The 26,020-nt window shown below is 36.8% G+C and overlaps 1 protein-coding gene across 1 annotated transcript in view; it reads left to right on the top strand.

The window, feature by feature from the left end:
* Nucleotides 1–2,388: 2,388 nt before the first annotated feature.
* The window catches only part of DOCK3 (dedicator of cytokinesis 3), a 477,354-nt gene continuing 453,722 nt past the window's right edge, over nt 2,389–26,020 (top strand). The window contains exon 1 of the mRNA XM_034997521.1: nt 2,389–2,506. Coding sequence (XP_034853412.1) covers nt 2,389–2,506 — 118 coding nt within the window. The remainder of the gene's footprint in view (nt 2,507–26,020) is intronic.

Here is a 26,020-nt window from a genome sequence, read left to right as displayed (position 1 = left end):
TCAAACACTTTTCTGTCTTTCCAGAATATTCTTTTTGTGCTACCTGATCAGTCCATGTTTCTCTGGAGACAACTGGTTTTTTGATTTTATTTATCTTAATTTAGCCTGTTCTAGATCTTTTAGTAAATAGAACTATGTAGTATGTACACTTTTGCATCTAACTTCTTTTGTTCGGCATAATGATTGTGATATTCATCCAATGTGTTACTTGTATCAGTGGATCTTTATTTTTTATGTATAAGTGATATTGTAGTTTTGAATATTGCATATTTTATCTATACTTATTTTGAACAGCTGGGTTGTTTCTATTTCTGGCTATTGTGAATAAAGCTGCTGTGAACATTCTTATAGAAGTTATTTTTTGTTTTGAATCACATGAGGGGTTTATCACTTTTTTTGGCATCTTTTTTCACTACAGTGTAGTTGACACACAATGTTACATTAGTTTTAGGTGAACAACATAGGGAGTGATCCAATAACTGTAGGATATGCTATACTCATCACAAGGATAGTTACTGTCACCATATAACATTATTGTAGTACTATTGACTAATATTCCCTATACTGTACCTTTCATCCCTGTAACCTATTCATTCCATAACTAGAAGCCTGTACATTCTACTCCCCTTCACCCATTTTATCCATTTCCTCAACCCCTGGCAGTCAATTTGTTCTCTGTATTATTAGGTCTGTTTCTGCCTTTTTTTGGTCCGTTTTATTTTTTAGATTCCACACACAAGTGAAATAATACGGTATTTGACTTTTTCTTTCTGACTTATCTCACTTAGCATAATACCCTCTAGGTCCATCCATATTGTCATGAATGGCAAGATTTCATTCTTTTTTATAAGTAAAATTCCATTATATACACACACACACAAACACATACACACACACACACACACATACCACATCTTCTTTGTCCATTCATCTGTTGATGTTTACTTAGGTTGCTTCCATACCTTGACTATTGTAAAAAATGCTACAATAAACAAAGGGGTGCATATATCTTTTTGAATTAGTGTTCTCATTTTCCTTGTGTAAATACTTAGTAGTGGAATCCTGGGTCATATGGCATTTCTATTTTTAGTTTTTTGAGGAGCCTCCATACTATTTTCTATAGTGGTTGCACCAATTCACAGTCCTATCGACAGTGCATGAGAGTTCCCTTTTCTCCACATCCTCTCAACACTTGTTATTTCTGGTCGTTTTGATACTAGCCACTCAAAGAACTGATTTTAGATTATAAGACTTGATATATGGTAGTAGAAGTTCTTTAAGATTGACAAGGCTATTCTTGTTTCTTTGTATTCTTACATAAATTTTGAAATCAAATTATCATTTTCCTAAAAAAAGAAGATGGGTTAAATAAAAAAAATTTTTTTAAATTCCAGTATAACAACATACAGTGTTACATTATTTTCAGTTGTACAATATACTGATTTAACTATTCTATACATTACTCAGTGCTCATCATGATAAGTGTACTCTTAATCACCTTCTCCTACTTCACCCCCCCATACCCAACTCCTCCCCTCTGGCAACTACCACTTTTCTATTTTTAAGAGTCTGTTCTTTTTTGTCTCTTTTTTGTTTTGTTTTTTAAATTCCACATATGATTGAAATCGTACAGTATTTATCTTTCTTGACTTAATTCACTTAGCATTATACCTTTTAGATCCATCCATGTTGTTGCAAATGGCAAGATTTCATTTTTTATGGTCAAGTAATATTCCATTGTGTGTATGTATATATACAGACATATTGTGTGTGTGTATATATATATATACACACACACACACACACACATATACACATGGATATATATACATACACACCACCTCTTCTTTATCCATCTATGGACTGACAGTTGGGTTGCTTCCATATCTTGGCAATTGTAAATAATGTTGCAATAAATATGGAATTCTGACTGGTATTATAGACTTTCTCTGTTGTACATTTGCTTTTTATTTCATGAATTTCTGTTTACATTTTTATTATGGGGACTTTGTTTCTCAAAGTATAATCATATTTACTTGGTGATTCTTTATAAAACTCTGTTTATATTAGATAAGAAGCCTCCAGTGTTAATTTCTTCTGAAATAATTGAGACATATTTGCCCAAAAAGGACAGGTGAACACAAGTCATGGCTGAGGGAAAGAGAGACTCTGTTTACAGAAGCATTTTCATACATATACTACCCAGGAATAATTTTGCCAAAATGTACTTCAATATACTGAGCTACTTTATATTACTACTCAAAATATAGTTTAAGTTGAAAGAGGCTTACATATTTGAAAGATGAATTAGTGAAGAAGGGAAATTATATATTTAAGAAGATTTAGTGTTTAATTTCAATGACACTGACCTTGTCTCAGTATTTAAAAATGCTAATTGATGCATTTACCTTTGCTTTCCTAGTGATATGCAGCTTTCGAGGATCTGTCCCTCAAGGCTTGGTCTTAGAAATAGGAGAAACGGTCCAGATTCTTGAAAAATGTGAAGGTAAGTATGGACCTATACAGTACACAAACAGTGATAATTTTGAGTAGTATTATATACATTTATTTTGTAGTAATAGATTATAAGCAATCATTTTGAAAGCATAATTAACCACATTATGATATATTGTTATAAAATCCTTCCTCATTTATACTTATCATAAATGTATGGGTTATTTTGGTTCTAATCTAATAGGAACAATTAAAGAACTCGTTGGCCCTCAGAATGTAATTTTTACACACAGTATGTTAAATGATTAATTTTGATTTTACAATTAAATAGATAATCTTCCACCCATGCTTAGCTGCATTTGAATAGAATTGAATTGTAATTAGTTCATTTGTATGTTTCTGTTTAATTGGCTGGATGTGATCAGTTATAATTAAAACAAGGCAGTAAATAATGCTCAAATGAAGTTTGGCTTGACTACTAGCCTCTTCTGTGATGTATATGGGTGGTTCTGCTGTAACATTTATGCATTATTGAAAAATGTAACATTTTTTAAAATCATGCACTTGGGGCTCCTGGGTGGTGCAGTTGGTTAAGTATCCGACTCTTAGTTTTGGTGCAGGTTGTGATCTCAGGGCTGTGGGATTGAGTTCCATATCAGGCTCTAGGCTCAGGAATCTGCTTAAGATTCTCTCTCCCCACGGAGTACGGCTGGAGACCAGGGAGACAAGAGTGATCGACTGCTTTTCTCTGAGGGCTCACTGAGGAGTGGGGCCCTGAGTTCTCGGCTCCTCCGGGACCAGAGATTGGGAGGTCGCCATATTCATTCTCGTCCTCCAAAGCTGTACAGAAAGCTTTCAGGGAACAAAAGCTACCAAGAGCAAACCCGAGCAGATTACTTAGCCTGGCCCCTGGCAAGGGTGGTACAGTTCCGCCTCAGGCAAAGACATTTGAGAATGACTGCAACAGACCCCTCACCCAGAAGATCAGCAAGAACATCCAGCCAAGACCAAGTGTATTGATCAAGTAGAATGGCAAAACCCCAGAGCTAGGGGAATACAGGACATAGAATTCATGGCTTTTTTCCCCATGATTCTTTAGTTTTTCAAAGTTAATTTTTTTTTTATTTTTTAAAAATTTTATTTGTTTTTTGACAGAGAGAGAGACAGCAAGAGAGGGAACACAAGCAGGGGGAGTGGGAGAAGGAGAAGCAGGCTTCCCGCCCAGCAGGGAGCCCAATGCAGAGCTCGATCCCAGGACCCTGGGATTATGACCTGAGCCGAAGGCAGACGCTTAACAACTGAGCCACCCAGGCGTCCCTCAAAGTTAATTTTTAAAGTTTTCTTTTTCTATTTTTTTAGTTGAATTTTTCTTCTTCCCTTTTTCAAAAAACATCAATTTCTTTGTTAAAAATCTTTTTTAATTTTCATTTTTACAGTCATATTTTATCCCTTCATTGAATTTGACCTTTTTGTGTATATATAAATTTTTCTTTCTTTAAAATTTTGGGATACAGTTTTTTTCTAACAGACCAAAATATATCCTAAATCTAGTGTATGACGTTTTCCTAGTCTCCCACCTGATCACATTCTCTCTTTTTAAAAAATTTTTTCATTCTTTTTTCAACCAACTTATCAATTCTTTTTTAAAAATATTATTTAATTTTCATCTTTACAGTCACATTCCATCCCTTAATTGTATTTACCCTTATTTTTGTATATATATAAGCTTTTCATTCTTTAAAATTTTGGGAGACAATTTCTTCTAACAGACCAAAAAACACTCAAAGTCTAGTGTGTGGCTCTGTTCTATTCACCAGCCTGATCATATTCTTTTTTTTTAATTTCCCTTTCTTTTCCCCCTGGTTTCAAATCTCTTCTGATTTGCTTAGTGTATATTTTTCTGGGGTCATTGTTACCCTGTTAGCATTTTGTTGTCTCATTCATCTATTTGCCTCTGGACAAAATGACAAGACAGAAAAACTCAGCTAAAAAAAAAGAAGAGGCAGCACTGACTGCCAGGGACCTAATCAATACAGACATTAGTAAGATGTCAGAACTAGAGTTCAGAATGATGATTATAAAGATACTAGCTGGGCTTGAAAAAAGCATGGAAGATACTACAGAATCGCTTTCTGGAGAAATAAAAGAACTGAAATCTAACCAAGTTGAAATCAGAAAGGCTATTAATGAGGCGCAATCAAAAATGGAGGCTCTAACTGCTAGGATAAATGAGGCAGAAGAGAGAATTAGTGATACAGAAGACCTAATGATGGAGAATAAAGAAGCTGAGAAAAAGAGAGATAAACAACTACTGGATTACGAGGGCAGAATTTGAGAAATAAGTGATACCATAAGATGAAACAATATTAGAATAATTGGGATCCCAGAAGAAGAAGAAAGAGAGAAAGGGAAAGAAGGTATACTGGAGCAAATTATAGCAGAGAACTTCCCTAATTTGGGGAAGGAAATGGGCATCAAAATCCAGGAGGCACAGAGAACCCCCCTCAAAATCAGTAAAAATAGGTCAACACCCTGACAACTTATAATAAAACTTACGAGTCTCAGAGACAAAGAGAAAATCCTGAAAACAGCTCAGGACAAGAGGTCTGTAACCTACAATGGTAGAAACATTAGATTGGCAGCAGACCTATCCACAGAGACCCAGCAGGCCAGAAAGGACTGACATGATATATTCAGAACACTAAATGAGAAAAATATGCAACCGAGAATACTGTATCCAGCTAGGCTGTCACTGAAAATAGAAGGAAAGATAAAAAGCTTCCAGGACAAACAAAAACTAAAAGAATTTGCAAACACCAAACCAGCCCTACAAGAAATATTAAAGGGGTCCTCTAAGCAAAGAAAGAGCCTAAAAGTAACATAGACTAGGAAGGAACAGAGACAATATACAGTAACAGTCACCTTACAGGCAATATAATGGCACTAAATTCATATCTCACAATAGTTACCCTAAATGTAAATGGGCTAAATGCCCCAAACAAAAGACACAGGGTATCAGATTGGATAAAAAAACAAGACCCATCGATGTGCTGTCTGCAAGAGACTCATTTTAGACCCAAAGACACCCCCAGATTGAAAGTGAGGGGGTGGCAAACCATTTACCATGCTAATGGACATCAAAAGAAAGCTGGGGTGGCAATCCTTATATCAGACAAGTTCGATTTTAAACCAAAGACTGTAATAAGAGATGAGGAAGGACACTATATCCTACTTAAAGGGTTTATCCAACAAGAAGATCTAACAATTGTAAATATCTATGCCCCTAACATGGGAGCAGCCAATTATATAAGCCAATTAATAACAAAATCAAAGAAACACATCGACAACAATACAATAATAGCGGGGGACATTAAAACCCCCCTCACTGAAATGGACAAATCATCTAAGCAAAAGATCAACAAGGAAATAAAGACTCTAAATGACACACTGGACCAAATGGACTTCACAGATATATTCAGAACATTCCATCCCAAAGCAACAGAATACACATTCTTCTCTAGTGCCCATGGAACATTCTCCAGAATACATCACATCCTAGGTCACAAATCAGGTCTGAACCGGTACCAAAGGATTGGGATCAGTCCCTGCATATTTTCAGACCACAATGCTTTGAACCTAGAACTCAATCATAAGAGGAAAGTAGGAAAGAACTCAAATACATGGAGGGTAAAGAGTATCCTACTGAAGAATGAATGGGTCAACCAGGAAATTAAAGAAGAATTTAAAAAATTCATGGAAACAAATGAAAATGAAAACACAACTGTTCAAAATTTTGGGATGCAGCAAAGGAGGAAAGTATATAGTAATTACAAGCTTTTCTCAAGAAACAAGAAAGGTCTCAAATACACAACCTAACCAAAGGAGCTGGAGAAAGATCAGCAAATAAAACCTAAACCCAGCAGGAGAAGAGAAATAATAAAGATCAGAGCAGAAATCAATGAAATAGAAACCAAAAGAACAGTAGAACAGATCAACAAAACAAGGAGCTGGCTCTTTGAAAGAATTAACAAGATTGATAAACCCCTGGCCAGACTTATCAAAAAGAAAAATGACTCAAATAAGTAAAATCATGAATGAAAGAGGAGAGATCATAACTAACACCAAGGAAATACAAACAATTATAAGAACATATTATGAGCAACTATATGCCGGCAAATTAGACAATCTGGAAGAAATGGATGCATTCTTAGAGATGTATCAACTGCCAAAACTGAACCAGGAAGAAATAGAAAACCTGAACAGACCCATAACCAGCAAGGAAATTGAAGAAGTAATAAAAAGTCTCCCAACACACAAAAGCCCAGGGCCAGATGGCTTCCCAGGGGAATTCTACCAAACATTAAAGAAGAATTAATACCTATTCTTCTGAAACTGTTCCAAAAAATAGAAATGGAAGGAAAACTTCTAAACTCATTTTATGAGGCCACCATTACCTTGATCCCAAAACCAGACAAAGACTCCACTAAAAAGGAGAATTACAGACCAATATCCCTGATGAACATGGATGCAAAAATTCTGACCAAAATACTAGCCAATAACATCCAACAGTACATTAAAAGGATTATTCACCATGACCAAGTGGGATGTATTCCTGGGCTTCAAGGTTGGCTCAACATCTGCAGATCAATCCATGTGATACAATACATTAATAAAAGAAAAAACAAGAACCATAGGATCCTCTCAGTAGATGCAGAAAAAGGCATTTGACAAAGTACAGCATTTGACAAAGTACAGCATCCTTTCTTGATCAAAACTCTTCAGAATATGGGGATAGAGGGTACATACCTCAATATCATTAAAGCCATCTATGAAAACCCCACAGCGAATATCATTCTCATTCCCCTAAGGTCAGGAACACAGCAGGGATTTCCACTATCACCACTGCTGTTCAACATAGTACTAGAAGTCCTAGCCTCAGCAATCAGACAACAAAAAGAAATAAAAGGCATCCGAATCGGCAAAGAAGAAGTCAAACTCTCACTCTTTGCAGATGATATGACACTTTATGTGGAAAAAGATTCCACCCCAAAACTGCTAGAACTCATACAGGAATTCAGTGAAGTGTCAGGATATAAAATCAATGCACAGAAATCAGTGGCATTTCTATACACCACCAACAAGACAGAAGAAAGAGAAATTAAGGAGTTGATCCCATTTACAATGGCACCCAAAACCATAAGCTACCTAGAAATAAGTCTAACCAAAGAGGCAAAGTATCTGTACTCAGAAAACTATAAAATACTCATGCAAGAAATTGAGGAAGACACAAAGAAATGGAAAAACGTTCCATGCTCATGGATTGGAAGAACAAATATTGTGAAAATGTCTATAGTACCTAGAGCAATCTATACATTTAATGCAACCCCTATAAAAATATCATCAACTTTTTTCAAATTAATAGTACAAATAATCCTAAAATTTGTATGGAATCAGAAAAGACCCCGAATAGCCAAAGGAATGTTGAAAAGCAAAGCTGGTGGCATCACAATTCCGGACTTCAAACTCTATTACAAAGCTGTCATCATCATGACAGTATGGTACTGGCACAAAAACAGACACATAAATCAATGAAACAGAGTAGGGAGCCCAGAAATGGACTCTCAACTCTATGGCCAACTAATCTTCAACAAAGCAGGAAAGAATGTCCAATGGAGAAAAGACAGTCTCTTCAACAGATGGTGTTGGGAAAATTGGACAGCCACATGCAGAAGAATGAAACTGGACCATTTCCTTACACCATACACAAAAATAGACTCAAAATGGATGAAAGACCTAAATGTGAGACAGGTATCCATCAAAATCCTTGAGGATAACACAGGCAGCAACGTCTTCGATCTTAGCCGCAGCAACTTCTTCCTGGAAACATTGCCAAAGGCAAGGGAAGCAAGGGCAAAAATGAACTATAGGGACTTCATCAAGATAAAAAGCTTTTTGCACAGCAAAGGAAACAGTCAACAAAACCAAAAGACAACTGACAGAATGGGAGAAGATATTTGCAAATGACATATCAAATAAAGGGCTAGTATCCAAAATCTATAAAGAACTTATGAAACTCAACACCCAAAGAACAACTAATCCAATCAAGAAATGGGCAGAACACATGAAGAGACATTTCTGCAAAGAAGACATCCAAATGGCCAACAGACACATGAAAAAGTGCTCAACATCACTCAGCATCAGGGAAATCCAAATCGAAACCTCATTGCGATACCACCTCACACCAGTCAGAATGGCTAAAATTAACAAGTCAGGAAATGATAGATGTTGGCAAGGATGCAGAGAAAGGGGAACCCTCCTACACTGTTGGTGGGAATGCAAGTTGGTGCAGCTACTCTGGAAAACAGTATGGAGGTTCCTCAAAAAGTTGAAAATAAAGCTACCTTACAACCCAGCAATTGCACCACTGGGTATTTACCCCAAAGATACAAATGTAGTGATCTGAAAGGGAACCTGCATCCCAGTGTTTATAGTAGCATTGTCCAGAATAGCCAAAGTATGGAAAGAGCCTAGATGTTCACCAACAGATGAACAGATGAAGATGTGGTATGTATATTCAATGGAATATTATGTTTCCATAAAAAAAAAAAATGAAATCTTGGCCATTTGCAATGACGTGGATGGAACTAGAGTGTGTTATGGTAAGTGAAAGAAGTCAGTCGGAGAAAGATAAGTATCATATGATCTCACAGATACGAGAATTTTGAGAAACAAGATAGAGGATCATAGGGGAAGCGAGGGAAAAATGAAAAAAGACGTAACCAGAGAGGGAGACAAAGCATAAGATACTCTTAATCTCATGAAACAAACTGAGGGTTGCTGGAGTGGAGGGGCATGGGAAGGATGGGTGGCTGGGTGATGGTCATTGGGGAGGGTATGTACTATGGTGAGTGCTGTTAATTGTTTAAGACTGATGAATCAAAGACCTGTACCCCCGAAACAAATAATACATTATATGTTAATAAAAAAATAAAAAATCTCTCTCCCTCTCCCTTTGCCCCTCCCCGTCTCTAAAATAAATAAATAAATCTTTAAAAAAATCATGCACTCAGATCAACAAGATATATGGAAAAAATAAAGTTAAGGAGAAATCACATAAAATCAGAGTATTGACAAAAGCAAAATTGATACCATGGGTAAGAACCTGGGCAGCCTAGACTGGCAGTGCAGCAGGACTAAAAGGCATCTCAAATTACATAATAGAATGGAAATGTTGCTATGTGGGCATGGAGACAATGCCATATAAATGGAGCTCTGATCCACTTTCCTACTCTTAAGATGGATATGGAATTAAGTGTAACCTACCATGACCCAGGAATTATGTAAGTTTGGGAGTGCACTTTTCTGGAAAGGGAGCTCTAGTGCAGCACTCATTCAATATTTTCTTAAAACAGAAATATAAACCAATACCCCTTCAGGATAAAAACTTATAGCAAAATAGTAGAGAGGAATTCTCTTTATCTGGTAAAGGATACCTGCTAAAAAGCCTACAGCAAATATCATTATCCAATTGTAAAATATTGAAAAATTTCCCAATGAGATCTAAAAATGAGACAAGGAGACCTGCTATAATCATGTGTATTGAACATTATACTGGCAGTACTAGCTAGTGTGGTAAAAAATAAAATACATAGGGGCACCTGGGTGGCTCAGTCATTAAGTGTCTGCCTTCGGCTCAGGTCATGATCCCAGGGTCCTGGGATCGAGCCACGCATCAGCCTCCTTGCTCAGCCTGGAGCCTGCTTCTCCCTCTCCCACTCCCCCTACTTGTGTTCCTTCTCTCGCTGTGTCTCTCTGTCAAATAAATAAATAAAATCTTAAAAAAAATAAAATACATAAAGAATGGAAATATAAGATTGAAACTATCATTTGTATGTGATATAATTGTATATGTAGAACATCCAATAGATTCTATAAGAAATAACTGGGAATAAATATGGGAACTTAAAAATATGATGGCTACAGTATCAATATTTTAAATATATATTATTTTGTATGTATTTGCAACTAAGAACTAGAAAATGAATTAAAGAAACAATGCTATTTATATAGTATCACAAACAATAAATGCCTAGAAGCAAAACTAATAAAAAATGTAAGACACGTATATTAAAATCTACAAAAACATTGTTGATAGAAATTAAGGAAGATCTAAATAAATGGAAAGATATACCATGTTTATAGATTGAAAGACTTACTGTCTTAAGATGTCCATTCTTCCCAAATTGATCTTGGTTTTAATGCAATCCAATAAAAATCCATCAGGTTTTTTTTTTTTTTTTGTATGGATATTGAACAGCCGATTCCAACATTTATATGAAAAGGCAAAAGGTTACAAATAGCCAAGACAATCATGAAGAAGGCAATAAAGTAGAAGATTTATGCTACCAGATACGAAGATTTATTATAAATGAAGACATTGTGGTTTTGGGGCAAAGACAGAATAATGAAACAGAATACAGAGTCCAGAAACAGACCATCATGTATATCGTCCACTGATATATGAAAAAGGTAAAAATTGCAGTGCACTGGGGAAATGATATCCTTTGCAAGAGGTGATAATGGGCCACCTGGAATAAAAAATGATAGTCTATTCAATAAATGGTATTGTGTCAATATTGAAAGCAACGAATATTGATCTCTACCTCATAGTATTTGCCCCAAACACAATTCCAGATGGATGCTACCTAAATGTGAAATGTAAAACCATAATGTACCTTGAAGGAAATATAGGAAAGTATTTTTCTTGACCTTGGGGAAGACAAAAAAGCACTAACCATAAAGGAAAAGTACAACTGCTAAGTTGTACTGTATTAAAATGAATATCTGTTCAGAAGACATTAAGGAGAGAAAAAAGGCAAGTCACAGAGAGAGATGTTTGATGAAGGACTTGTATTTAGAGTATATAAAGATCTACTACAAATCAAAATAAGATATTCCAATAGAAAAATGAGCAGAAGTCTTGATTAGGCTCCTCACAAAACATATATTCCAGTGGCTCATAAACATTCGGAAAGGTGTTTAATTTCATTCAGCAGGGAAATACAAATTAAAACTACAGTGTGATAACACAACACAGCCACTGGAATGACTAAAATTGAAAACACTGGCAATACCAAGTGCTGGTAAGGATGTAGAACAACTGTTACTTTCAAACACTGCTGGTGGGAGAGGAAATGGGATAACCAGTTTGGAAAAGTGTTTGGCAGTATTAACTAAAGTTGAATGTACACATATCTGATGATCCAGCAAATCTACTCATAGGTATGAATCCAACAGCAAAATTCACGTATAAGATATTAGTAAAAGCTTTATTCATAATTGCGCAAACCAAACTGGAAAAGAAACACATATTCATCAACAGTAAATAAATTATGGTATATTCATACAATTGAATGTGACACAGAAAGGAAAATGAATGAATTACTACATACAATAACACAGATGAATATCACAGATCTCTCTTGACAGAAGTCAGATGTAAGAGTTCATGCTGTTATGGTCCTGTGCACATAAAGTACCAAATCAGGTAAAACTAGTAACTGGTGATATTTATCAGAATAGTGGTTAAATAACCACTCTTCTGTCTGGCTTCTTTTGCTAAGATTGTATCTGTGATGATGTTGTGTGTAGTAACAGTTAATCCATTTTCCTTTCTGTAGCACATTCAATTTAAGGGTGTGTGTGTGTTAATGACTAAAAGAGACAGAAGTGGCATTTGGGATGCTGTTAATATTTTACTTATCTGAGTGGTGGGCATACAGTTGTATATTCTTTGAAAATTTACTTAGCTGTAAACTAATGATTTGTACACTTATGAATATTACATATCAAAGAGGTTACTGCCTATGTTCTCCTCTAGGATTTTGATGAATTCCTGTCTCACATTGAGGTCTTTCATCCATTTTGAGTTTATCTTTGTGTATGGTGTTGGAGACTTTGACATCGGCCACAGTAACTTCTTTCAGATTTATCTCCAAAGGCTAGTGAAAGAAAAGCAAAAATGAACTTTTGGGACTTCATCAAGATAAAAAGCTTCTGCACAGCAAAGGAAACAGTCAACAAAACAAAGAGGCAACCCCCAGAATGGGAGAAGATATTTGCAAATGACACTACAAATAAAGGGCTGTTATCCAAGATCTATAAAGAACTTCTCAAACTCAACACCCAAAAAAACAAATAATCAAGTCAAAAAATGGGCAGAAGACATGAACACTTTTCCGAAGAAGACATACAAATGGCTAATGGACACATGAAAAAATGTTCATCATCATTAGCCATCAGGGAAATTCAAATCAAAACCACATTGAGATACCACCTTACGCCAGTTAGAATGGCAAAAATTGACAGGGCAAGAAACAACAAATGTCAGAGAGGTTGTGGAGAAAGGGAACCCTCTTACACTGTTGGTGGGAATGCAAGTTGGTACAGCCACTTTGGAAAACAGTGTGGAGGTGCCTGAAAAATTTAAAAATAGAGCTACCCTATGACCCAGCAATTGCACTACTGGGTATTTACCCCAAGGACACAGATGTAGTGAAAAGAAGGGCCATATGTATCCCAATGTTCATAGCAGCAATGTCCGCAGTAGCCAATTTATGGAAAGAGCCGAGATGCCGTTCAACAGATGAATGGATAAAGAAGATGTGGTCCATATATACAATGGAATATTACTCAGCCATCAGAAACGATGAATACCCAACTTTTACATCAACATGGAAGTACACATTATGTTAAGTGAAATAAGTCAAGCAGAGAAAGTCAATTATATGGTTTCACTTATTTGTGGAACATAAGGAATAGCATGGAGGACATTAGGAGAAGGAAGGGAAAAATGAAGGGGGGGGGATTGGAGGGAGAGATGAACCATGAGAAACTATGGACTCTGAGAAACAAGCTGAGGGTTTTAGAGAGGGAAGGGGGTTTGGGGGAAGGGTTAGCCCGGTGATGGGTATTAAGGAGGGCACGTACTGCTTGGAGCACAGGGTGTTATAAGAAAACAATCGTGGATCACTACATCAAAAACTAATAATGTATGGTGACATAACATAATAAAATAAAACTTAAAAAAATGTTACCTATCAATAAAAAAATTAAAATAAAAGGACTTGGTAAAAAATTTTATGAAAAGTGTAGAGATGCAACAACATGGTTGCATCTAAAAAATATGTTGAACAAAAGAGCCACTAAAATGTCTGACATATCCAAATATTGGCCCAGATATGTTTCAGTGGGAATGCTTATACACTGGGGGTATCTTGTGATGTTAGATGTGCATATCCTGTGATTTAGCAGTTTAACTCCTAAATTTATACCTTAGAGAAGTGTTTTTAAAGCTATCTCATCAATCATTATTGGGTTACAAATTCCATTTAGTGCTTACTATCAGCATTAATAAAAAATGTCAAGAGTATGTTGCTCTATCAGTTACAATCCATTTATAGTAATAATTTGAATAGGGAATATTTAATATAAATGTTAACTGATAAAAAGGAATTACTAAAAGGGGTTAAAAACATTCAAAGGGTATAGAAGTAGCAGGTGTAAAAGTCAATAACTACTGAGAAGGAGCCAGCAAGCAAGCAACTAAGAATTTAAAAGAACACTCTCTGCCTCAAGGCAAAGATTCAGATCCTTTTGGAAAAGGGCATGGCTGCCATAGGAACCTGTAGACTGTCAGTGGTAAAGAAAATTGCCAGAGGGCATGGAGGGCCTCCAGCATGCCAATCACCTGGCGAGGGTGCTGAAGTAACATAGCAGTGCATCAGAACCAAGAAGGGGAAGCTCCTTTCTCCTATGGCCTTGCAGTGTCCCATTAGTACCCTTTATTGACAAAGCTTAATGCTGGGTGAGTTGGCAAAGAAGAAATGTTGATATGGTCTATATTAGTTTGGGATTACCAGAAAAAACAGAACCAGTAGGAGATACATTAAGTTTATGTATATATTTATTACAAGAAATTGGTTTACATGAATATGGAGTCTAAGAAGTCCCAAGATCTGCAATTGGCAAGCTAGAAACCTAAGAGAGCCAATGTTCTAGTCAGATTCAGAAGGCCTGAGAACCAGGAGAGCTGATGATATAAGTTCCAGTCTGAGTCCAAGCCTGAAGGCAGGAGAATGCCAGTGTCCTCGCTTGAAAATTGGCAGAGAAAGTGAAATCTCTCTTACTCCACCTATTTGTTGTATTCAAGGCGTTCAGTAAATTGGATAAGGCCCACTCACATTGGGGAAGACAATCTGCTTTACTCAGTTTACCAATAAAAAATGTCAGTATGATCCAGAAAGTCTCACATACACACCCAGAAAAATATTTAACAAATATCTGGGCACTGGGTGACCCAGTCAGGTTGAACCATAAGATTAACCATCATAGGGCTCAATTCCATTATTAAAAAACAGGATAGAGAAGGGTAGATTTGGTGCTGAGGGGTAGTCAGTTGGTAACTGGCACAATTGCATGTAGCATCATTAAATTTTTTTCTTCATGAGATTTGCTTCAATTTTATGTGTATGGGATTGTGATATAAAATCTATTTCTAAATCTGGGCCATGCTAAAAAAATATTTGAGTTTATTGATCTGGAGAAACTTTTGCATATGTACACATGAAGACACCTACAGCATTGTGTGTAGTAGCAAAAAATTGATAACATCCTAAATGTCTACCAACAAGAGAATGTTAGTGAAATAAATTATGGGATCTAATGTACAACATGTGATTATAGTTAATAATACTGTATTACATACTTTAAAGTTGCTAAGAGTAGATCTCAAATGTCACTACAACAAAGAAATGGTAATTATGTGACCTGATGGAAGTGTTAGCTAGTTGCCCTATGGAGGTAATAATTTTGCAGTATATAAGTGTATCAAATCAAAGTGTATCAAAGGTGTAATGTTGTACACCTTAAACTTATACACTGTTATATGTCAGTTACAGCTCAGTAAAGCTGGAAGAGTGTAATAAAAGCAGTAAAATAAAACAACATGAAAAATAACATGCTTATATTTCTATTAATCTTTTCCTTTTTTTTAAAATATATATATATTTTTTGACAGAGAGAGACACAGTGAGAGAGGGAACACAAGCAGGGGGAGTGGGAGGGGGAGTGGGAGAGGGAGAAGCAGGCTTCCTGCCGAGCAGAGAGCCTGATTTGGGGCTCGATCCCAGGACCATGGGATCATGACCCGAGCTGAAGGCAGACGCTTAATGACTGAGCCACCCAGGCACCCCAGTCTTTTCCATTTTTAAAAAAGGTTTTATTTGACAGCAAAAGTGTGAGAGAGCACAAGCAGGGAGAGTGGCAGGCAGAGGGAGAGGGAGAAGCAGACTTCCCATTGAGCAGGGAGCCTGACTCAAGGCTCAATCCCAGGACCTGAGCCAAAGGTGGATGCTTAAGCAACTGAGCCACCCAGGTGCCCCTAATTTTTTCTATTTTATTCTTATGTATTTACTCTGCAACAGAAGATAAGACTTTAGCTCTGTTATCCTTTCCCATCCCAAACATAGACAAACATGCTTCTTACTTCTTCCAATATACTTAGCATCCTTGTTAATTAAATTAGTATTTGTTTTTTTATTACTATGATTAATTCATGGCTGATCTATATGGTATATTATTATATTTTGTATTACCATTTGTTTTTCTGGAATTAGTATTTGACATATTTAAAATATATAATTTATATATACATATATCACCTTTTCTTTGTTCATTCATCCACTGATGGATGCCTAGGTTGTTTCTTTGTCTTGGTAATTGTGAATAATGCTGCAATGAACATGGGAAAAGAGGTATTTGGTTTTAAGTTCTTAAGGAACTTCCATACTGTTTTCCTTAGTGGCTGTACCAATTTACATACCCATTAACAGTGCACCAGGGCTCCCTTTTCTCCACATCCTTGTTAGCATTTGTTATTTCTTGTCTTTTTGATGATAGCCATCCTAACAGGTGTGAGAGAATATCTTACTGTGGTTTTGACTTAGAATTTAGATTTAGAATTTTTATTTAGAAATTATTTTGTGAGAGCAGTCAGGTGGCCTCAGAATATTATTTGATTTTGGTTGGTTAGTTAACATCATTTTCCCTGTCATAAATAATGTCAGAATCTAATTGTTTTAAGAGCCTAGGTAGGTACTCTGTTTTCATTACATCCCCTCTAAGTCAGGAATTCCACTTAAATTCCTGGGCTCATGTTTATAAATGAAAGTGTGTAAGAAAATTTTCTGGTTTCATTATTGAGACAGTGTTTATTGCTTATGACATATGCTTTGTGCTGGAAGACTCATGTCAGTTACCCACATTGCGTCTGTTTGCTGATTTGTTGTCTGTATAGTTCTCTGAAGCCATCTTATTCATGCCCTGTTTTACTATCTAGATTCATGATCCATAGCCTGCTTTGACTTTGGGTCTTGTAGGTACTTGTGCTGTAGATTTCTCACTCAATTCCAGCTTCCATTTTACCTTGAACATTGTCTTCTATCCCCTTTCTCATTATCTTAGTCTGATTTGACTTAGCTGCCTATTCCTGTGCTGTCCTTAGCCCTAAAATTGATTCTGGCTTTTCTGTAAGAACATTTCCACAACTCTGTGGTCAACTAATCTTTGGCAAATAAGGAAAAAATATCCAATGGAAAAAAGACAGCCTCTTCAGTAAGTGGTACTGGGAAAATTGGACAGCTACATGTAAAAGAACGAAACTGGACCATTCCCTTACACCATACACAAAGATAAACTCAAAATGGATGAAAGATCTTGATGTGAGACTGGAATCTATCAAAATCCTAGAGAAGAACATAGGCAGTAACCTCTTCGACATCAGCCACAGTGACTTCTTTCAAGACACGTCTCCAAAGATAAGTGAAACAAAAGCAAAAATGAACTTTTCGGACTTCATCAAGATAAAAAGCTTCTGCACAGCAAAGGAAGCAGTCAACAAAATTAAGAGGCAGCCCATGGAATGGGAGAAGATATTTGCAAAAGACATTACAGATAAAGGGCTGATATCCAAGATATATAAAGAACTTTTCAAACTCAACACTCAACAAATGACACAGTCAAAAAATGGGCAGAGGATATGAACAGATACTTCTCCAAAGAAGACATAAAAATGGCTAACAGACAGATGAAAATATGCTCAACATCACTAGCCATCAGGGAAATAAATATCAAAACCATAATGAGATACCACCATAGCCCCCAGTTAGAATAGCTAAAATTAAGACAGGGGACAATAAATGTTGGGGAGGATGTGGAGAAAGGGCAACCCTCTTGCACTGTTGGTGGGAATGCAAGCTGGTACAACCATTCTGGAAAACAGTATGGAGGTTTCTCACTGCCACTTTCTAATGGCATTTAAAAATTTAAGTTTTTGGATACTAACCCTTTATCGATATGTCATTTGCAGGTATCTTCTCCCATTCCATAGGTTGCCTTTTAGTTTTGTTGATTGTTTCCTTCGCTGTGCGGAAGATTTTTATCTTGATAAAGTCTCAATAGTTCATTTTTTTGTTTTCCCCTGCCTTAAGAGACATGTCTAGTGAGAAGTTGCTAGGGCCTGGGTCAGAGGGGTTGCTGCCTATGTTTTTGTTTAGGATTTTGATGGCTTCCTGTCTCACATTTAAGTCTTTCACCCATTTTGAATTTATTTTTGTATATAGTGTAAGAAAGTGGTCCAATTTCATTCTTCTGCATGTTGCTGTCCACTTATCAAACTCAACACCCAAAAAATAAATAATCCAATTAAGAAATGGACAGAAGACACGAATAGACAACTTTCCAAAGAACGCATATAGATGACTAAAAGACACATGAAAAGGTGCTCAACATCACTCATCATCAAGGAAATACAAATCAAAACTATGATGAGATACCACCTCACACCTGTCAGAATGGCTGATGCAGAGAAAGGGGTTCCCTCTTACATTGTTAGTGGGAATGCCAGCTGGTGTAGCCACTCTGGAAAAGTATGGAGTTTCCTCAAAAAGTTAAGAATAGAATTACACTATGACCCAACAATTGCACTGTTAGGTATTTACCCAAAGGATAAACAAATATACCCTGATGTTGATAGCATTTTCAACAATAGGCAAATTACGGGAAAGAGCCCAAATGTCCATCAACCGATGAATGGATAAAGAAGTGTCATCTATATATGGTCAAATATTACTTAACAGAAAGAATGAAATCTTGCCATTTGTAATGACGTGGATGGAGCTAGAGAGTATAATGCTAAGAGAAATGAATTAGGGAAGGACAAATACCATATGATTTCACTCATATGTGGAATTTAAGAAACAAAAGAGATGAACAAAGGGTAAAGAAAAAAAAAAGGGAGGTAAACCATAAAAGACTCTTAACTATAGAGAACAAACTGAGGGTTGCTGGAGGGGAGGTGGGTGGGGGGATGGGCTAAATGGGTGATGGGTATTAAGGAGGGCATTTGTGATGAGCACTGGGTATTATATGTAAGTGATAAATCACTAAATTCTACTCCTGAAACCAATATTGCTAAATGTTAACTAACTAGAATTTAAATAAAAACTTGAAAAAAAATAAAAGCTTATTTTTTTTTAAAGATTTTATTTATTTATTTGACAGAGAGCACAAGCAGGGGGAGCAGCAGAGGGAGAGGGAGAAGCAGACTCCCCGCTGAGCAAGGAGCCTGATGCAGGGCTTGATCCCAGGACCCTGGGATCATGACCTGAGCCAAAGACAGATGCTTAACCGACTGAGCCACCCAGGCGCCCCCAAAGCTTATGTTTTCATGAGATTTTATGGATAGGAAAATTTGCCTCTTTCTGATAAGAAGGTCTCCTTTTAACCATAAAAAGATTTTATTTCCATTCACCTTAAGAAATAATTTATTTTGTGTATGAAAATTGTCATAGAATTTCAAATCACAGTACTTATCGTACATTTACATAAAAATAGCTTTAAACACTTAACCCTGTTACTTTTAAATACCTTTGGCAGATTTTTCATTATGTTTGCAACTTAAGTTAATGTTTAAAAGTAAATACGAGTTACATAAGACTCATTTGCTCTCTGCCTACCATGTTCTAGGCAATAGTGGTAGATATTATACATTCATTATTTCAGCTGATGCTCAAAATGACCTTTGAAGCATTACTACCTCCATATTTAGTGGAGGAAACTGAAGCTTAAGAGAGTGAAGGGAACATAGGTGGTACGTGGCAGAAAGAGGATTCTGCTTCTGCTCTGAGTAAGCTATTTGGAATTCATGGAGACTCTAGTTTTGGAAAAACAACTATTTCTTGAGATCCATTTCTAAAGTCTGTTGGGTTGTGTGGGGCTTGCTGTTTCTCCAAATGGTTACTTTCATAAATGAACAAATAAACACTTAATAGATGTATTTATGAGGTTTTCTGTTTTTGGACATTTGAACAATAGAGGTAGTTTTCTGGTCACCGGGAAGGTTTCATTCATGGATTATTGCATGAGAGTTTGTTAAGTTAGTAATATACTTTGGGCTATAGAAAAGAGGCTTCAGGGTTTGAAGTTTAAGTAGATATGTATTTGCCTCCCTTGGGTGTGTGGTGGACAGAGGAGGATTGTAAGTTTTTTTTGTAGTTTTGTGTATATACTTGAAATCAAATTTGTCAAGGTTTCAGAATAATGTTGATAATCTAAGTTTCATATGACCTTTGGAATGGCCCAGGCACGTCAAACTGTTCTATCTCTTTTCTTTGTACTCTCATTTTCTATGTATTCACTGCTATTTCCTAGTGTACCTTCATTAGCATACGCCATTGGTTTTGTGGAGAGAATAAATGGAGTGGATCTTGGGAGACCATGGTTCTGCTTCTAGATCTGTTGTGGATGATTTATGACAGCATGACCTTGTGATGCCTCAGGTTCCCCTCTATAATATATGCAAGATAGCTATTTTTTCCATGGACATTTTAGGCAGATAGGTGAAGTTTGAGCTTTTAGCAGGAAAAGCACAGTTTATGTTCAGATGTGCTGGATGGTATTCTTCATAGTTTTTCTATTGCAGTTTGGGTACTACTACTAGGACTGAGAAAAGATCATGGGTCTTTGAATTAAATCTTTATCCTTTTTTGTGGCGGTTCTTTTTTTTTAAGATTTTGTTTATGGGGTGCCTGGGTGGCTCAGTCAGTTAAGCATCTGCCTCTGCTCGAGTCATGATTTCAGGGTCCTGGGATCAAGCCCTATATCTGGCTCCCTGCTCAACGGAGAGTCTGCTTCTCCCTCTCCCTCTGCCCTCCCCCAGCCTCGGCTTGTGTTCTCTCTCTCTCCAATAAATAAAATCTTTAAAAAAATAAAAATAAAAAATAAAAAGATTTTATTTATTGGAGAGAGAGAGAGAATGAGCAGGGTGGAAGGGCAGAGGCAGAGGGAGAAGCAGGCTCCCTGCTTAGGTGCGGGGCTTGATCTCAGGACTTCAGGATCACAACCTGAGCCAAAGGCAAACGCTTAACCGACTGAGCCACCCAGGTGCCTGTCAGGTCTTTATTTTTTAAATTAATTTCTTTTTATTTATTAGAATGTGGTGGGGAGGGGCAGAGGGAGAGGGAGAGAGACAGAAGCAGACTCTACGCCGAGCATGGAGCCTGCCATTGTGCTTGATCTCAGGACTGTGAGATCATGAGCTGAAACCAAGAGTTGGATGGATGCTTAACTGACTGCACCACTCTGGTGCCTCAAGTCTTTAGTCTTTTTAATCATTCTTTTGCTTATTATTAAATGTGACCATAAATTTATAAACAGTTTAAAAACAAATGTTACGGCATATACATCTAGATGAATTCTGCTTAGAGAAGTCACATTGGTAGATTATATAATTATTCTAGTAATGAGCTTTTTTCAAAAAGTATTTGGAATGCCCTTCAAAGTATTCTTACAAACTCTAAAAGGATGAAAATTTGCTACCCTGTTGAAAAGAATTAGAATTTTTGGGTTACAGTGGAGTATCAATTTGATTTTGCTTATTTCTGAAACACTATAGAGTGAAAGTATAGGGGCTTAAAAATTGCAATACACCCACAAAAACAAGCAAAGTTGGCAAGGCCTTGGAAGAGTGGAAATTATGACTTACCATACCCAAGGTAGCTGAATCCCAAGCATGTATAGTAGGAATAGCTGGGAACCAACCTTATTAATACTGCAGATCCTCAAAAGACATAGGAATTACAGAACCAGGTACTTTTGGAAATGAGGATGAAATTATATAGATCTTCTCCCTTACTTCATCTCATTTGGTGGCAGCTCCTCCCTCATCCTCGTAGAAGTTTTTTTTAAAATTTTTTTAAAGATTTATTTATTAGAGCATGCATGCAATGGGGGACGGAAAAGGGAGAGGAGGAGAGGGTACGAAGCAGACTCGGTGTTAAGCATAGAGCTGGATGCGGGGCTTGATCTTACGACCCTGAGATCATGACCTGAAATGAAACCAAAGTCAGTTGTGCCATCCTAGTAGAAGTTTTGAAGCTTATTTTTGATGGAGGATAAATAAAGCATCTGTGGATTGGGAGACTTCATGCACAGTTCCATAGGAGATAGGCTTTTATTGAAAACTGGGGATTAAGTGACAACATGCCTACTGAATACTGAATATAGAAACTTCTAGTCATCTCCCACTTGGCTCTCGAAATCCTGGCAGCCAGACCTTTACCTTCCAAAACAGATTAGAGGACTCTTTCCGGACAGTCTGAATAGGGCAAGATGAGGGACTTAAAGATGTTGATTGTGCCAATTATTGACTTACTGTCTCTGAGTTTTGAACCCGCCCTTCTTACCCCTTTATTATGATGCTAGAGCTGGAGACTCTGCAGACCACGTTTCTTCTTTGCCAGCTGAATCTTTGTTAGGTTCTGCCAATAAAGAGGCACTATAGGAAGACTGCTTGCCTGGAGGATGAAGAAGGGACTTCGTTCTTCCTGTTTTTATTTTATCCCTTTAGAAAATGCTCTGCTGGCAGTTGGTCCCTACAGTATTTTCCATGGCAAGCAGCAGTCTTGGTTTTGGTGAGTGGCCTCCAGAAATTCTCACTGTAGCAGTGAATACCATGTTTCTGCAGTAGCCCACCATTTCATCAGAGATCAGTATCTTAGGTTTTTGGAATCCGTTCTGTAAGTTACTAAGCTTTTTTTCTTGTTTGATTTTCACTTAGCTTTAAAGGTTGCAATATCTTTTCGTAGTTGCTACCTTGGTTATATCTTAAGAGTTCCCTTTTACATTTTAGTCATTTACTATCTTTTACCTATTTAATGATTTTTTAAATAATAAATGTTTTCCTGTTTGAAAGATTGGTTTTGTCTCCTGACTAGACCCCAGTTGATACCCTGCTATCAGGACTTTCACAACAAATGGTAGCCAGATCTCCAAACATTGAATCATAAGGTCAGCAAGATTCACCCATGCATTTAGAGATTCCAGTTAACTGTTTATTTCCTTTCTTTTAAATATGAGCAGACAACCAGTGATACCAGGTATTTGAGGATGCCTCTAAAATGAAAGATGGCTCTTCTCCTTTCTCCTCCAAAAAAAAAACAAAAAAGAAAAGAAAAAGAAACTCATGGGAAAGAGACTACATAGGGTGAAGAAAACTTAGAAAACAAGCCTTATGAATAATTTCCTCAGAGAGAAAGACATTGCATCCTTGACACTATAACAGGATGCTATTAAAAGGGAACATTAGACAACAGAAAGGAGTTCTTGGAAATTAAAAGCATGGTAGCAGGAATGAAAAATCTCAGTAGAAGGGTTGGAAGATAAAGTTGAGGAAATTTCCCAGAAAGTAGAACAAAAGTACAAGTCATGGAAGATTAGAGAATATAAGGCAATTCAAGGTCAGCTTCAAGAGATACATCATTTGGTGGAGGTTCAGAAACATAGAGGAAAGAAACTGGAGAATAGAAATCAGCTATGAAATAACTCAAGAAAATTTTCCAGAATGGAATGACATGGCTTTCCATATTGAAAGGACCCAGCAAGTACCTAACACAAATGAATGAAAATAGACCCATATCATTATGAAATTTCAGAATATTGGGACCAAGAAGATTCAGCCAACATTCAAAGATAGAAAAGAGTATGGTATATACAAAGGACTGGACTTTAACTATGGAAGACAGTGGAGTGGTGTCTTCAAAATGTTGATGGAAAATGATTTATAACCTAGAAATTTATAATTCAGCCAAACTATGAATTGAATATGAGAGTATACGAAATATATTTTCTGACATGAAAATTATCAGTTGCCCTCCTATATAACTTTACTCATGAAGCTCTGAGGGGATGTATTCCTATAGAATAAAGCAATAAGTTAAAGAATGGAAAGATACGGGATTCAAGAATCAGGAGAAACCAGCACAGGAGAGACTCTTAAAGGTAATCCCCAGGATTGTTACATGAAAACAAGCGTGGATCACTACATCAAAAACTAATGATGTATTGTATGGTGACTAACATAACATAAAAAAAAAAAGGTAATCCCCAGGATGAATATAAAGGGTGATAGGATGACAAGTGAATACCAGATGTAGAAAGTAATCAGGATAAATTAGAGCTGTGTGACTTAAGACAGAGACAGTATTGAAGGCTGTTTTACCATCTTCCTTGCTGCCATTATACTGCTTTTTAAATCTGAGGACAGAATGACCAGTTGAGCTTGCCCGAGAATTTTACATGTACTTGACTTGTTGTTGACAAAGTTCCGACTCTGCTCCATACTCTGCTGCCTGTACAGCTGAGAATACTCATTCTACCACAGTAAGTCTGTGGGTAGAGTGCACGGAGTAATCTGAAGAGTCTGTGTGAAAAAGAAGTGGCATCTAGAGGGGAAATAGGTAAGTAGGAGGAAGGTACCCTTTGGAGATATGGCAGTGAAGAGCTATCTAGTAGCGGCAGGAGCATTAGAGTTACCTCTGTTGTAATACAGAATTTTTCACTGCATAAATGTAGTTTGAAGTCCATAGTATTCTCTGACAGTAATGTTGAAGACATTGATTTTATATGGCTTGATAAAGCTTTATATCCTCTATATGGCTTTATACCCTCTTTTTTGATCTTTTATATGTCTTTTTGGAGACTATGTGGATTCAATGCCTGCCATTATTCTAGGGCCATGTGGAAGTCAACTATTCTTTTAACTTTCATGTATTCTTATGTTTAAGTATGTGTATGGTATATAAATAGCATGTAGTGGGGGGGTTATTTTTATTTCTTCTGACAGTCTGGATTTAGTCTATATGTAGTTGATTTAATTATTTATTTAGTTAGGTTTAAGGCTATCACCTTGGTCTTTGTGCCTTATTGTATTACTTATCCTTTCTCGCATGCCTTATTAACCTAACATTTTGATTATTCTAGGTATTTTCCTCTATTAGCTTGTTGGCTTTAAAGTATTTTATTTGTAGTGGTCACCCTAGAGTTTATTTTTTAAAAAAAATTTTATTATGTTAGTCACCATACAATACGATCCATTGTTTTCGTATAACACCCAGTGATCCATGCAGTACGTGCCCTCCTTAATACCCATCACCGGGCTAACCAATCCCCCCTCCCCCTTCCCCTCTAAAACCCTGTTTGTTTCTCAGGTCCATAGTCTCTCATGGTTCATCTCTCCCTCCAACTCACCCCCATTTTTCCCTTCCTTCTCCTTATGTCCTCTATAATATTCCATATGTTCCACAAATAAGTGAAACCCTATGATAATTGACTTTCTCTGCTTGACTTATTTCACTTAGCATAATCTCCTCCAGTCCCATCCATGTTGATGTAAAAGTTGGGTATTCATCCTTTCTGATGGCTGAGTAATATTCCATTGTATATATGGACCACATCTTTATCCATTCATCTGTTGAATGGCATCTCGGCTCTTTCCGCAGTTTGGCTACTGCAGACATTGCTGCTTTGAACACTGGGGTGCATATGGCCCTTCTTTTCACTACATCTGTGTCTTTAGGGTAAATACCCAGTAGTGCAATTGCTGGGTCATAGGGTAGCTCTATTTTTAAATTTTTGAGGCACCTCCACACTGTTTTCCAAAGTGGCTGTACCAACTTGCATTCCCACCAAGAGTGTAAGAGGGTTCCCCTTTCTCCACAACCTCTCCAACATTTGTTGTTTCTTTCCCTGTCCATTTTTGCCATTCTAACTGCTGTAAGGTGGTATCTCAGTGTGGTTTTGATTTGGATTTCCCTGATGGCTAATGATGATGAACATTTTTTCATGTGTCTCTTAGCCATTTGTATGTCTTCAGAGAAGTGTCTTTTCATATCTTCTGCCCACTTTTTGACTTGATTATTTGTTTTTTGGGTGTTGAGTTTGAGAAGTTCTTTATAGATCTTGGATACCAGCCCTTTATCTGTAGTGTCATTTGCAAATATCTTCTCCCATTCTGTGGGTTGCCTCTTTGTTTTGTTGACTGTTTCCTTTGCTGTGCAGAAGCTTTTTATCTTGATGAAGTCCCAAAAGTTCATTTTTGCTTTTGTTTCACTAGCTTTTGGAGATGTATCTTGAAAGAAGTTGCTGTGGGCGATGTCAAGGAGGTTACTGC

This window comes from Mirounga leonina, unplaced genomic scaffold (assembly GCF_011800145.1).
Source record: "Mirounga leonina isolate KUSES-001 unplaced genomic scaffold, KU_Mleo_1.0 Mir_94, whole genome shotgun sequence".
Classification (NCBI taxonomy): domain Eukaryota; kingdom Metazoa; phylum Chordata; class Mammalia; order Carnivora; family Phocidae; genus Mirounga; species Mirounga leonina.
The sequence above is the reverse complement of the archived record's forward strand: the minus strand, read 5'-3'. Positions and strand labels throughout refer to the sequence as shown.